Raw genomic sequence first — 15756 nt, 5'->3', positions numbered from 1 at the left:
GGGATTCATAGCCTTTATTCTGGCTTGGAGACCAGTGTAAATGCCAGACATATTGGCAGCATTGTCATAACTCTGGCCTCTCATGTCACGCAAATCAAGACCAACATCTTTGATTAATTGTACAACAGTTGAGGCTATTCTCTCTGCACCATGGTCATGTATGTCTATGAACTTCAGAAATCGCTCAACAGGTTTACCGTCAGGTTTTACATAATGAACTATGAATGTAAGTTGGTCAGTATGACGAACATCTGGTGTGGAATCAACACCAACTGAATAATATTTGGCTTGTTTCAATTCACTTATGATAACCGAGTGAATTTCTTCAGCCATCAGATTGATCATGTCATCAGAAATCGTTTTTGAGAGATATGAAGTCTTTCCACTACCTACAGCACCGTACTTAATCAGATGCTGTGCAAGAAGAGGGTCAAATTTTGCCAAGAGTTCCAGTACTCCAAGGTAATTACCATTGTTGCTGGAGCCAATTCTTTAATCACGACCTCTGAGAGGAAGACCTCTTGATGTCAAAAATTTTAGTGTTTCAACTATGCGCAACAGAACTTCTCTCCAATATTTTCTCTCTACTTCGACTTGCAAAGCCTAAGTGGAATCAATTCGACTTGCTGCAACTGCCCTCACACCCAAAGCAGTAACTGAGTTTTTATGTAACTCTTTACTTCTTTCATGTTTAGCAACTCTACGCCGGCAGTTTTTCCAGTCACTAAACCCACTTGTAAACAATGAGACTTGCTTGCTGAACGGCTTGCATGGAACAAAAAATACATCGCCAGTTTTTGGAGACTACACAAGCCATTCCCTTTTAACTTTTTCATCATTTGCCATTTTACGTGTATACAAGGATATGGGCACATATCGAACTCTTTCCTTTTCACCCTCACCCACACTTCTTGCGGATTTTGAGAAGTCACCTTGTTCACAGTTTTGGTCAAGAGGATGATTTACTAAATATTCAATCAATTTATCATCAATTACACTGAACAACAAATTTCAAAAAATTTTTTTTACTGGAGATGTGTAAAGTGATTAAGACTAATTTGGGTACGCTGATTTTGCTGTATCACGTCAGGATTTTCAGGAACAGAAATATTCCCATTGCCTGGAAGTCAGGATTTCAATGAAATTTACATATGTCTTTAACATGTCTATTTCGTACAATTGTTGTTAACTTGTGTTATATTTCTTTCTTTCAGATAAAGATGAGTAGGCGTTCCTGTACCAATCATCCTGACAACTTCTGTTATGTCTGTGGTCGGTATACCAAAAAAGATCAACAGCGAAGTATATCTACAGCAGTGAAAATGAAGGCCGCCTACTTTCACTACTTCGGGTGTAAGGTGGGGGACCAAGAACAGAGCTGGGCACCACACATCTGCTGCACAAGCTGTCACACAACCTTGACTCAGTGGTTGGTGGGCAAGCGCGCGAGCATGCCATTTGCGGTGCCCATGATATGGCGTGAGCCGCAGAATCATCATGATGATTGTTATTTCTGCTGCACAAGCATCGCCGGCTTCAACAAGAAGACTAAAGGTCACATCAAGTACGCTGACTGCGTCTCTGCTCGTAAACCTGTGCCTCATGATGACGAGAACCTCGTTCCAACACCTCCAGCTGATCAGAACATAGCTGTAAGCAGTGGTGAAGAGGATGGTGATGATGAACCTTTTGAACCCGACACTCAAGAATCACACCTTCTGAACCAGGGAGACTTAAATGATCTTGTAAGAGATCTCTCGCTGTCAAAGGCGAAGGCAGAGCTGCTTGGATCAAGGCTGCAGCAGTGGAATCTACTTGAACCTAACACCAAGATATCCTTGTTCAGAGCACGTCACAGAGACATGGCTGAGTTCTTTGAGATGGAAGACACGATGACATTCTGCAGTGACATCAACGGTCTGTTGAAAGAACTTGGGTGTGATCACGATCCTGCAGACTGGCGCCTCTTCATCGACTCGGGGAAGAACAGCTTGAAGGCTGTTTTGCTCCACAATGGCAACGAGAAACCATCAGTCCCACTGGCTCACGCGTTCGGCATGACAGAGACATATGAGACTATGCGGCAGCTGCTTGATTCCATCAAGTACAATGACTTCAACTGGCACATCTGCGGAGACTTGAAAGTGGTGGCGCTTTTGTTAGGGCTGCAGTCAGGCTACACGAAATACATGTGCTTCCTTTGTCTCTGGGATAGCAGAGACGACAAGAATCACTGGACGAAGAAAGATTGGGAAGAGCGAAAAGAGCATGTACCTGGTCGACACAACGTGAAGCATGTCGCCCTTGTCGACCCAGCCAAGGTTTTCCTTCCACCAATCCACATAAAGCTCGGCTTGATGAAAAGTTTTGTACGGGCAATGGATCTGAATGGGCGTGGGTTTTTATACCTCAAGGAAAAGTTTGGCAACACCTTGTCGGAGGCCAAGATCAAGGCTGGTGTCTTTGTTGGACCGCAAATCCGACAGATTATGAAGGACGAAACTTTTCCGACAACTCTAAACCCCAAAGAGCTGACAGCGTGGAGGAGCTTCAAAGCTGTGACGGACAACTTCTTGGGGAACGAGCGCGCGGACAACTATGAAGAAATAGTGCAGCAGCTGCTGGAGTCCTTCAGGAAACTTGGCTCCAGGATGTCCCTGAAAATCCATTTCCTACACCAGCACCTGAACTTCTTCCCTGACAACTTGGGAGCAGTCTCGGACGAGCACGGCGAGCGATTCCACCAAGAGATTTCACTCATGGAGACGCGTTACCAAGGGCGGCACAACCCGAACATGATGGGCGATTTCTGCTGGTTCCTGCATCGTGAAACTGACACAGAGCAGCACAAACGCAAAGCCAAATGCCTAAAGCATTTTTAATTCCATTCTAGTGGAGTTTTTCTGTAATTTCTATAATTTTGAAGCATTCATGATGAAATAAATGAATAAATGAATTTTTGTAAATTTCATTGAAATCCTGACTTCTAGGCAATGGGAATATTTCTGTTACTGAAAATCCTGACGTGATACAGCAAAACGGTTATGATTTTTGAAATCAGCGTACCCAAATTAGTCTAAATCACTTTACACATCTCCAGTAAAAAATTTTTGTTGTTCAGTGTTATCTGCCAGTCAGCTGAATCACTCAATACACACAAATCAGCACTAACATCTTGTTCCACAGAATGTTTCTTATCGGTCAACTGAGATGAATCGGATGAAGCTTCAATCACAGGTGGTACTTCTACTTCTATTGCTGATTCACTCGATATCTGTGACTGTGACTCAGCTGACCTTGCTTCGTCGTGGTCATCGCCTGGGAGTTTACCGTCACTAGGCTCTGAATCTTCTTTTGGTTTTGGTTTTGAAAAGGTTGTCAGCTTTGGAAGTGATTGGAGTTGTGCAGCTTTGGTTTCTTTTAACTTTCTCTTTCGTGAGCCACTCATATATTTCTTCTGGGATGATATAATTAATCTATCTCATGAGAATCCCCAAGATTCCAAGAATAATCTGTAAGCATAAAGTAATAATAAATTAGTTCAAGTCTAGTATAAGAGATACCAATATCACAAAATAAGAACACAAAAACACACGTAATATAACAATGAAGTCCACTAAATACAACACTTAATGTATATAATCTACAGATAGATAGATGTATGTATGGTGGGAAAGGGGTATTTAAAAATGTACTGTTATATTTTTTGTGACCTTATTTTATTTTATTCATTTTACTATAGGGCATACTAGCCTACTCCTTTACTGTAAGGCCTACTAGCCTACTCCTTTACTGTAGGGCCTACTAGCCTACTCCTTTACTGTAGGGCCTACTAGCCTACTCCTTTACTGTAGGGTCTACTAGCCTACTCCTTTACTGTAGGGCCTACTAGCCTACTCCTTTACTGTAGGGCCTACTAGCCCACTCCTTTACTGAAGGGCATACTAGCCGACTCCTTTACTGTAGGGCCTACAAGCCTACTCCTTTACTGTAGGGCCTACTTGCCTACTCCTTTACTACAGGGTCTACTAGCCTACTCCTTTACTACAGGGTCTACTAGCCTACTCCTTTACTACAGGGCCTACTAGCCTACTCCTTTACTATAGGGCCTACTAGCCTATTCCTTTACTATAGGGCCGACTAGCCTATTCCTTTACTATAGGGCCGACGAGCCTACTCCTTTACTATAGGGCCTACTAGCCTACTCCTTTACTATAGGGCCTACTAGCCTACTCCTTTACTATAGGGCCGACTAGCCTACTCCTTTACTATAGGGCCTACTTGCCTACTCCTTTACTGTAGGGCATACTAGCCTACTCCTTTACTGTAGGGCCTACTAGTCTACTCCTTTACTGTAGGGCCTACTAGCCTACTCCTTTACTGTAGGGCCTACTAGCCCACTCCTTTACTGTAGGGCATACCAGCCTACTCCTTTACTGTAGGGCCTACTAGCCTACTCCTTTACTATAGGGCCTACTAGCCTACTCCTTTACTATAGGGCCTACGAGCCCACTCCTTTACTATAGGGCCTACTAGCCTACTCCTTTACGATAGGGCCTACTAGCCTACTCCTTTACTATAGGGCCAACTAGCCTACTCCTTTACTATAGGGCCTACTAGCCTACTCCTTTACTGTAGGGCCTACAAGCCTACTCCTTTACTATAGGGCCTACTAGCCTACTCCTTTACTGTAGGGCCTACTAGCCTACTCCTTTACTGTAGGGCATACTAGCCTACTCCTTTACTGTAGGGCCTACTGGCCTACTCCTTTACTGTAGGGCCTACTCGCCCACTCCTTTACTGTAGGGCCTACTAGTCTACTCCTTTACTGTAGGGCCTACTAGCCCACTCCTTTACTGTAGGGCATACCAGCCTACTCCTTTACTGTAGGGCCTACTAGCCTACTCCTTTACTATAGGGCCTACTAGCCTACTCCTTTACTATAGGGCCTACTAGCACACTCCTTTACTATAGGGCCTACTAGCCTACTCCTTTACGATAGGGCCTACTAGCCTACTCCTTTACTATAGGGCCGACTAGCCTACTCCTTTACTATAGGGCCTACTAGCCTACTCCTTTACTGTAGGGCATACGAGCCTACTCCTTTACTGTAGGGCCTACTAGCCTACTCCTTTACTGTAGGGCCGACTAGCCTACTCCTTTACTGTAGGGCATACTAGCCTACTCCTTTACTGTAGGGCATACTAGCCTACTCCTTTACTGTAGGGCCTACAAGCCTACTCCTTTACTATAGGGCCTACTAGCCTACTCCTTTACTGTAGGGCCTACTAGCCTACTCCTTTACTGTAGGGCCTACTAGCCTACTCCTTTACTGTAGGGCCTACAAGCCTACTCCTTTACTATAGGGCCTACTAGCCTACTCCTTTACTGTAGGGCCTACTAGCCTACTCCTTTACTGTAGGGCATACTAGCCTACTCCTTTACTATAGGGCCTACTCGCCCACTCCTTTACTGTAGGGCATACTAGCCTACTCCTTTACTGTAGGGCCTACAAGCCTACTCCTTTACTATAGGGCCTACTAGCCTACTCCTTTACTGTAGGGCATACTAGCCTACTCCTTTACTGTAGGGCCTACCAGCCTACTCCTTTACTATAGGGCCTACTAGCCTACTCCTTCACTGTAGGGCCTACTAGCCTCCTCCTTTACTGTAGGGCCTACTAGCCCACTCCTTTACTGTAGGGCCTACTAGCCTACTCCTTTACTGTAGGGCCTACTAGCCTACTCCTTTACTGTAGGGCCTACTAGCCTACTCCTTTACTGTAGGGTCTACGAGCCTACTCCTTTACTGTAGGGCCTACTAGCCTACTCCTTTACTGTAGGGCCTACTAGCCTACTCCTTTACTGTAGGGCATACGAGCCTACTCCTTTACTGTAGGGCATACGAGCCTGCTCCTTTACTCTAGGGCCTACTAGCCTACTCCTTTACTGTAGGGCCTACTAGCCTACTCCTTTACTGTAGGGCCTACTAGCCCACTCCTTTACTGTAGGGCATACTAGCCTACTCCTTTACTGTAGGGCCTACAAGCCTACTGCTTTACTATAGGGCCTACTAGCCTACTCATTTACTGTAGGGCCTACTAGCCTACTCCTTTACTGTAGGGCATACTAGCCTACTCCTTTACTGTAGGGCCTACTGGCCTACTCCTTTACTATAGGGCCTACTAGCCTACTCCTTTACTATAGGGCCGACTAGCCTACTCCTTTACTATAGGGCATACTAGCCTACTCCTTTACTGTAGGGCCTACTAGCCTACTCCTTTACTGTAGGGCCTACTGGCCTACTCCTTTACTGTAGGGCACACTAGCCTACTCCTTTACTGTAGGGCCTACTAGCCTACTCCTTTACTGTAGGGCATACTAGCCTACTCCTTTACTGTAGGGCCTACTAGCCTACTCCTTTACTGTAGGGCATACGAGCCTACTCCTTTACTGTAGGGCATACGAGCCTACTCCTTTACTCTAGGGCCTACTAGCCTACTCCTTTACTGTAGGGCCTACTGGCCTACTCCTTTACTGTAGGGCCTACTAGCCCACTCCTTTACTGTAGGGCATACTAGCCTACTCCTTTACTGTAGGGCCTACAAGCCTACTGCTTTACTATAGGGCCTACTAGCCTACTCATTTACTGTAGGGCCTACTAGCCTACTCCTTTACTGTAGGGCATACAAGCCTACTCCTTTACTGTAGGGCCTACTGGCCTACTCCTTTACTATAGGGCCTACTAGCCTACTCCTTTACTATAGGGCCGACTAGCCTACTCCTTTACTATAGGGCATACTAGCCTACCCCTTTACTGTAGGGCCTACTAGCCTCCTCCTTTACTGTAGGGCCTACTAGCCCACTCCTTTACTGTAGGGCCTACAAGCCTACTCCTTTACTATAGGGCCTACTAGCCTACTCCTTTACTGTAGGGCCTACTAGCCTACTCCTTTACTGTAGGGCCGACTAGCCTACTCCTTTACTGTAGGGCCTACTAGCCTACTCCTTTACTGTAGGGCCTACTAGCCTACTCCTTTACTGTAGGGCCTACTAGCCTACTCCTTTACTGTAGGGCCTACTAGCCTACTCCTTTACTGTAGGGCCTACTAGCCTACTCCTTTACTGTAGGGCACACTAGCCTACTCCTTTACTGTAGGGCCTACAAGCCTACTCCTTTACTGTAGGGCCTACTAGCCTACTCCTTTACTGTAGGGCCTACTAGCCTACTCCTTTACTGTAGGGCATACTAGCCTACTCCTTTACTGTAGGGCCTACTAGCCTACTCCTTTACTGTAGGGCATACTAGCCTACTCCTTTACTGTAGGGCCTACTAGCCTACTCCTTTACTGTAGGGCCTACTAGCCCACTCCTTTACTGTAGGGCATACTAGCCTACTCCTTTACTGTAGGGCCTACTAGCCTACTCCTTTACTATAGGGCCTACTAGCCTACTCCTTTACTATAGGGCCTACTAGCCCACTCCTTTACTATAGGGCCTACTAGCATACTCCTTTACGATAGGGCCTACTAGCCTACTCCTTTACTATAGGGCCGACTAGCCTACTCCTTTACTATAGGGCCTACTAGCCTACTCCTTTACTGTAGGGCATACGAGCCCACTCCTTTACTGTAGGGCCTACTAGCCTACTCCTTTACTGTAGGGCCTACTAGCCTACTCCTTTACTGTAGGGCCTACTAGCCTACTCCTTTACTGTAGGGCCTACTCGCCCACTCCTTTACTGTAGGGCATACTAGCCTACTCCTTTACTGTAGGGCCTACAAGCCTACTCCTTTACTATAGGGCCTACTAGCCTACTCCTTTACTGTAGGGCCTACTAGCCTACTCCTTTACTGTAGGGCATACTAGCCTACTCCTTTACTGTAGGGCCTACTAGCCTACTCCTTTACTGTCGGGCCTACTAGCCTACTCCTTTACTATAGGGCCGACTAGCCTACTCCTTTACTATAGGGCATAATAGCCTACTCCTTTACTGTAGGGCCTACTAGCCCACTCCTTTACTGTAGGGCATACTAACCTACTCCTTTACTGTAGGGCCTACAAGCCTACTCCTTTACTATAGGGCATAATAGCCTCCTCCTTTACTGTAGGGCCTACTAGCCCACTCCTTTACTGTAGGGCATACTAGCCTACTCCTTTACTGTAGGGCATACTAGCCTACTCCTTTACTGTAGGGCCTACAAGCCTACTCCTTTACTATAGGGCCTACTAGCCTACTCCTTTACTGTAGGGCCTACTAGCCTACTCCTTTACTGTAGGGCCTACTAGCCTACTCCTTTACTGTAGGGTCTACTAGCCTACTCCTTTACTGTAGGGCACACTAGCCTACTCCTTTACTGTAGGGCCTACTAGCCTACTCCTTTACTGTAGGGCCTACTAGCCTACTCCTTTACTGTGGGGCCTACTAGCCTACTCCTTTACTGTGGGGCATACTAGCCCACTCCTTTACTGAAGGGCATACTAGCCGACTCCTTTACTGTAGGGCCTACAAGCCTACTCCTTTACTGTAGGGCCTACTAGCCCACTCCTTTACTGTAGGGCCTACAAGCCTACTCCTTTACTGTAGGGCCTACAAGCCTACTCCTTTACTATAGGGCCTACTAGCCTACTCCTTTACTGTAGGGCCTACTAGCCTACTCCTTTACTGTAGGGCCTACTAGCCAACTCCTTTACTGTAGGGCCTACAAGCCTACTCCTTTACTATAGGGCCTACTAGCCTACTCCTTTACTGTAGGGCATACTAGCCCACTCCTTTACTGTAGGGCCTACTAGCCTACTCCTTTACTGTAGGGCCTACTAGCCTCCTCCTTTACTGTAGGGCCTACTAGCCCACTCCTTTACTGTCGGGCCTACAAGCCTACTCCTTTACTATAGGGCCTACTAGCCTACTCCTTTACTGTAGGGCCTACTAGCCTACTCCTTTACTGTCGGGCCTACTCGCCCACTCCTTTACTGTAGGGCATACTAGCCTACTCCTTTACTGTAGGGCCTACAAGCCTACTCCTTTACTGTAGGGCCTACAAGCCTACTCCTTTACTGTAGGGCCTACTAGCCTACTCCTTTACTGTAGGGCATACTAGCCTACTCCTTTACTGTAGGGCCTACTAGCCTACTCCTTTACTGTAGGGCCTACTAGCCAACTCCTTTACTATAGGGCCTACTAGCCTACTCCTTTACTATAGGGCCGACTAGCCTACTCATTTACTGTAGGGCATACTAGCCTACTCCTTTACTGTAGGGCCTACTAGCCTACTCCTTTACTGTAGGGCATACGAGCCTACTCCTTTACTGTAGGGCATACGAGCCTACTCCTTTACTGTAGGGCCTACTAGCCTACTCCTTTACTGTAGGGCCTACTAGCCTACTCCTTTACTGTAGGGCCTACTAGCCTACTCCTTTACTGTAGGGCCTACTCGCCCACTCCTTTACTGTAGGGCATACTAGCCTACTCCTTTACTGTAGGGCCTACAAGCCGACTCCTTTACTATAGGGCCTACTAGCCTACTCCTTTACTGTAGGGCCTACTAGCCTACTCCTTTACTGTAGGGCCTACTAGCCTACTCCTTTACTGTCGGGCCTACTCGCCCACTCCTTTACTGTAGGGCATACGAGCCTACTCCTTTACTGTAGGGCCTACTAGCCTACTCCTTTACTGTAGGGCACACTAGCCTACTCCTTTACTGTAGGGCCTACTAGCCTACTCCTTTACTGTAGGGCCTACTAGCCTACTCCTTTACTGTGGGGCCTACTAGCCCACTCCTTTACTGTGGGGCATACTAGCCCACTCCTTTACTGATGGGCATACTAGCCGACTCCTTTACTGAAGGGCATACTAGCCGACTCCTTTACTGTAGGGCCTACAAGCCTACTCCTTTACTGTAGGGCCTACTAGCCCACTCCTTTACTGTAGGGCCTACAAGCCTACTCCTTTACTATAGGGCCTACTAGCCTACTCCTTTACTGTAGGGCCTACTAGCCTACTCCTTTACTGTAGGGCCTACTAGCCAACTCCTTTACTGTAGGGCCTACAAGCCTACTCCTTTACTATAGGGCCTACTAGCCTACTCCTTTACTGTAGGGCATACTAGCCCACTCCTTTACTGTAGGGCCTACTAGCCTACTCCTTTACTGTAGGGCCTACTAGCCTCCTCCTTTACTGTAGGGCCTACTAGCCCACTCCTTTACTGTCGGGCCTACAAGCCTACTCCTTTACTATAGGGCCTACTAGCCTACTCCTTTACTGTAGGGCCTACTAGCCTACTCCTTTACTGTCGGGCCTACTCGCCCACTCCTTTACTGTAGGGCATACTAGCCTACTCCTTTACTGTAGGGCCTACAAGCCTACTCCTTTACTGTAGGGCCTACAAGCCTACTCCTTTACTGTAGGGCCTACAAGCCTACTCCTTTACTGTAGGGCCGACTAGCCTACTCCTTTACTGTAGGGCATACTAGCCTACTCCTTTACTGTAGGGCCTACTAGCCTACTCCTTTACTGTAGGGCATACGAGCCTACTCCTTTACTGTAGGGCATACGAGCCTACTCCTTTACTGTAGGGCCTACTAGCCTACTCCTTTACTGTAGGGCCTACTAGCCTACTCCTTTACTGTAGGGCCTACTAGCCTACTCCTTTACTGTAGGGCCTACTCGCCCACTCCTTTACTGTAGGGCATACTAGCCTACTCCTTTACTGTAGGGCCTACAAGCCGACTCCTTTACTATAGGGCCTACTAGCCTACTCCTTTACTGTAGGGCCTACTAGCCTACTCCTTTACTGTAGGGCCTACTAGCCTACTCCTTTACTGTCGGGCCTACTCGCCCACTCCTTTACTGTAGGGCATACTAGCCTACTCCTTTACTGTAGGGCCTACTAGCCTACTCCTTTACTGTAGGGCCTACTAGCCTACTCCTTTACTATAGGGCCGACTAGCCTACTCCTTTACTGTAGGGCCTACTAGCCTACTCCTTTACTGTAGGGCCTACTGGCCTACTCCTTTACTGTAGAGCACACTAGCCTACTCCTTTACTGTAGGGCCTACTAGCCTACTCCTTTACTGTAGGGCCTACTAGCCTACTCCTTTACTGTAGGGCCTACTAGCCTACTCCTTTACTGTGGGGCATACTAGCCCACTCCTTTACTGAAGGGCATACTAGCCGACTCCTTTACTGTAGGGCCTACAAGCCTACTCCTTTACTGTAGGGCCTACTAGCCTACTCCTTTACTGTAGGGCCTACTCGCCCACTCCTTTACTGTAGGGCATACTAGCCTACTCCTTTACTGTAGGGCCTACTAGCCTACTCCTTTACTGTAGGGCATACTAGCCTACTCCTTTACTGTAGGGCCTACTAGCCTACTACTTTACTGTTGGGCATACGAGCCTACTCCTTTACTGTAGGGCATACGAGCCTACTCCTTTACTGTAGGGCCTACTAGCCTACTCCTTTACTGTAGGGCCTACTAGCCTACTCCTTTACTGTAGGGCCTACTGGCCTACTCCTTTACTGTAGGGCACACTAGCCTACTCCTTTACTGTAGGGCCTACTCGCCTACTCCTTTACTGTAGGGCCTACAAGCCTACTCCTTTACTGTAGGGCCTACTAGCCTACTCCTTTACTGTAGGGCCTACTAGCCTACTCCTTTACTGTAGGGCATACTAGCCTACTCCTTTACTGTAGGGCATACTAGCCTACTCCTTTACTGTAGGGCATACGAGCCTACTCCTTTACTGTAGGGCCTACTAGCCTACTCCTTTACTGTAGGGCCTACTAGCCTACTCCTTTACTGTAGGGCCTACTAGCCCACTCCTTTACTGTAGGGCATACGAGCCTACTCCTTTACTGTAGGGCCTACTAGCCTACTCCTTTACTGTAGGGCCTACTAGCCTACTCCTTTACTGTAGGGCATACTAGCCTACTCCTTTACTGTAGGGCCTACTAGCCTACTCCTTTACTGTAGGGCCTACTAGCCTACTCCTTTACTGTAGGGCCTACTAGCCTGCTCCTTTACTATAGGGCATACTAGCCTACTCCTTTACTACAGGGTCTACTAGCCTACTCCTTTACTACAGGACCTACTAGCCTACTCCTTTACTATAGGGCCTACTAGCCTATTCCTTTACTACAGGACCTACTAGCCTACTCCTTTACTATAGGGCCTACTAGCCTATTCCTTTACTCTAGGGCCTACTAGCCTATTCCTTTACTATAGGGCCGACTAGCCTACTCCTTTACTACAGGGTCTACTAGCCTACTCCTTTACTGTAGGGCCTACTAGCCTGCTCCTTTACTATAGGGCATACTAGCCTACTCCTTTACTCTAGGGCCTACAAGCCTACTCCTTTACTGTAGGGCCTACTTGCCTACTCCTTTACTACAGGGTCTACTGGCCTACTCCTTTACTACAGGGTCTACTAGCCTACTCCTTTACTACAGGGTCTACTAGCCTACTCCTTTACTACAGGGTCTACTAGCCTACTCCTTTACTACAGGACCTACTAGCCTACTCCTTTACTGTAGGGTCTACTAGCCTACTCCTTTACTACAGGGTCTACTAGCCTACTCCTTTACTACAGGGTCTACTAGCCTACTCCTTTACTATAGGGCCTACTAGCCTATTCCTTTACTGAAGGGCATACTGGCCGACTCCTTTACTATAGGGCCGACTAGCCTACTCCTTTACTACAGGGCCGACTAGCCTACTCCTTTACTACAGGGTCTACAAGCCTATTCCTTTACTACCGGACCTACTAGCCTACTCCTTTACTGTAGGGTCTACTAGCCTACTCCTTTACTACAGGGTCTACAAGCCTATTCCTTTACTACCGGACCTACTAGCCTACTCCTTTACTATAGGGCCGACTAGCCTATTCCTTTACTATAGGGCCGACTAGCCTACTCCTTTACTATAGGGCCTACTAGCCTACTCCTTTACTATAGGGCCGACTAGCCTACTCCTTTACTATAGGGCCTACTAGCCTACTCCTTGACCGATCAGAGAACCCACAAGTCCTTGGTAGGCCCCCAGTTCCTGGTGGGCCCTAGGCCAATGGCCTATGTTGCCTATTGGAAAATCCGGCCCTGGGTAGAGGGATATTGGCAAGACGGAGGAGTTCGGGAGCGGTTGCATCATGATTGTGTCATCTGTGAGGGTCTTGTGTCGGGGTGAAAGTGCAGCCCACAAACAAATAAATAATATCACCCATTGATATCCCTGTGTGCCTCTCCTCCTCCTCCACCACTTCTCCTTACAACCCTTCCTCTCCTCCTCTCTTCACCTTCCTCTCATCATCCCCCGAAATCTTCTTCTTCTTCTTCCCCCCTCCCTCTCTATTGTGAAGTAAAACTGGATCGAATTCTTCTTCTTCTTCTCCTCCCCCCCTATTGTGAAGTAAAACTGGATCGAATTCTTCTTCTTCTTCTTCTTCTTCTCCTCCCCCCCCTATTGTGAAGTAAAACTGGATCGAATTCTTCTTCTTCTTCTCCTCCCCCCTATTGTGAAGTAAAACTGGATCGAATTCTTCTTCTTCTTCTTCTTCTTCTTCTCCTCCCTCCCCCCCTATTGTGAAGTAAAACTGGATCGAATTCTTCTTCTTCTTCTCCTCCCCCCCCCCTATTGTGAAGTAAAACTGGATCGAATTCTTGAGGTAAAGTGGATGTGATGAGACAAATTATATATGATCTGATAATCAAGGAACAGCGTGATTGGCCGAACGACCTCCATCTGGGTTCAAATTCCTCATCTTCCTGATCCCTATCCTTGTGAAGTGCGCGCATCCAGATGACAGCTCACACTGCCAGGTTATAACATCAGTCCAATGCAAAATAACTTGCGGAAACAGGTTACTGGAAACAGGAAAGAACCGATGGTACAGCACAATTTCATACACCGCACGAACCTGCGCGAAGGAATCGTCCTCCATGACGGGCCCGTAGTTTAACGAGTCCAAAAGTTCCCGCGAAGTCGGAGCCGCCATGACGAATCCATGCGCATGCGCAATGACCGCCGTGAGGCTTGCGGCGAGCAGGTGGAATTTACACGATGACCCACAAAGTCGAGCTAGGCCCGGGATCGATGTACAGGGTCGCCACAATATCTAGTCACTACTTGTAAAAACGGGTACATTGTATTTTACCATATTGGCTGTGACAAACCTGAAGATTCTGCAAGTTATACCAGACTAGCAATATCTGATGTACACCTTTATTTGGGCGGTGTATAGACAACGGCCAGTTCTGTATTGGGGGAAAAAAGAACAACAACAACCCGGGTTACGTTCATGAAGCAAAAACATACCGACTGTTTATAATAATTCAAACCACCTCAATGCACTAAAAAACATGGGGACAGGAATACTGTCCTGCACATGGTGGCACTTGTAATACCCTCCCCACGTGGAGGCGGCGACACACCACACACATTTACTCGAGAATTATCCTCGTCCCCCTTACCAACCCCCCCCACCCCTTACCTCCCCCTCTCCCAGATCAACGGTAAAGGTAAAAACACCCCGATACACTGATGTAACAAGTTTGGATGTAATCAGGCCAGAACTGGAGGAGGAGTAGCGTGACAAACAAATGAACAAACATACAAACAAACACACAAACAAATAAACAAACAAACAAATAAACAAACACACAAACACACAAACAAACACACACACACACACAAACAAACACACAAACAAACAAACAAACAAACAAACACACACACAAACAAAGAAACAAATAAACAAACACACAAACAAACACACAAACACACACAAACAAACACACACACACACAAACAAACACACAAACAAACACACAAACAAACAAACAAACAAACACACAAACAAAGAAACAAATAAACAAACACATACACACAAACAAATAAACAAACACACAAACAAACAAACACACAAACAAAGAAACAAATAAACAAACACATACACACAAACAAATAAACAAACACACAAACAAACAAGCACACAAACAAAGAAACAAATAAACAAAGACACAAACAAACACATACACAAACACACACAAACAAACACAAACAAACAAATAAATAAACACACACACAAACAAACACACAAACAAATAAACAAACACACAAACAAACAAGCAAACACACAAACAAAGAAACAAATAAATAAACACACAAACAAACACAAACAAACACACACAAACAAACACAAAAAACAAATAAACAAACAAACACACAAACAAACAAACACACAAACAAATAAACAAACACACAAACAAACAGATACACAAACAAACACACAAACAAATACACATACAAACACAAACAAACAAACAAACAAATAAACACACACAAACAAACACACAAACAAATAAACAAACACACAAAAGAAACAAACACAAACAAAGAAACAAATAAACAAACACAAACAAACAAATAAACACACAAAGAAACAAATAAACAAACCCAAACAAACAAAGAAACAAACAAAGAAAGAAAGAAACAAACACAAACAAACAAAGGAACAAATAAACAAACACAAACAAACAAAGAAACAAACAAATAAACAAATAAACAAACACAAATAAGCACACACAAACAAACACAAACAAAGAAAGAAATAAACAAACACAAACAAACAAACAAACACACAAACAAAGAAACAAATAAACAAACACACAAACAAACACAAACACACAAACAAACACACACACACACAAACAAACACACAAACAAACAAACAAACAAACACACACACAAACAAAGAAACA

At 46.0% G+C, this 15756-nt stretch overlaps 1 protein-coding gene across 1 annotated transcript in view; it reads right to left on the bottom strand.

The window, feature by feature from the left end:
* The window catches only part of ALDH16A1 (aldehyde dehydrogenase 16 family member A1), a 57782-nt gene extending 43706 nt beyond the window's left edge, over window positions 1-14076 (bottom strand). The window contains exon 1 of the mRNA XM_085862579.1: window positions 13914-14076. Within this exon, the coding sequence (XP_085718705.1) occupies window positions 13914-13991 (78 nt within the window). The 5' untranslated portion in view covers window positions 13992-14076. The remainder of the gene's footprint in view (window positions 1-13913) is intronic.
* Between the last annotated feature and the right edge of the window lie 1680 nt (window positions 14077-15756).

This window comes from Eptatretus burgeri, chromosome 17 (genome assembly GCF_056783735.1).
Source record: "Eptatretus burgeri isolate ZD-2024b chromosome 17, Ebu_testis_v1, whole genome shotgun sequence".
NCBI classification, from domain to species: domain Eukaryota; kingdom Metazoa; phylum Chordata; class Myxini; order Myxiniformes; family Myxinidae; genus Eptatretus; species Eptatretus burgeri.
Note: the sequence above shows the minus strand (reverse complement) of the source record. Positions and strands in the feature narration are given on the sequence as shown.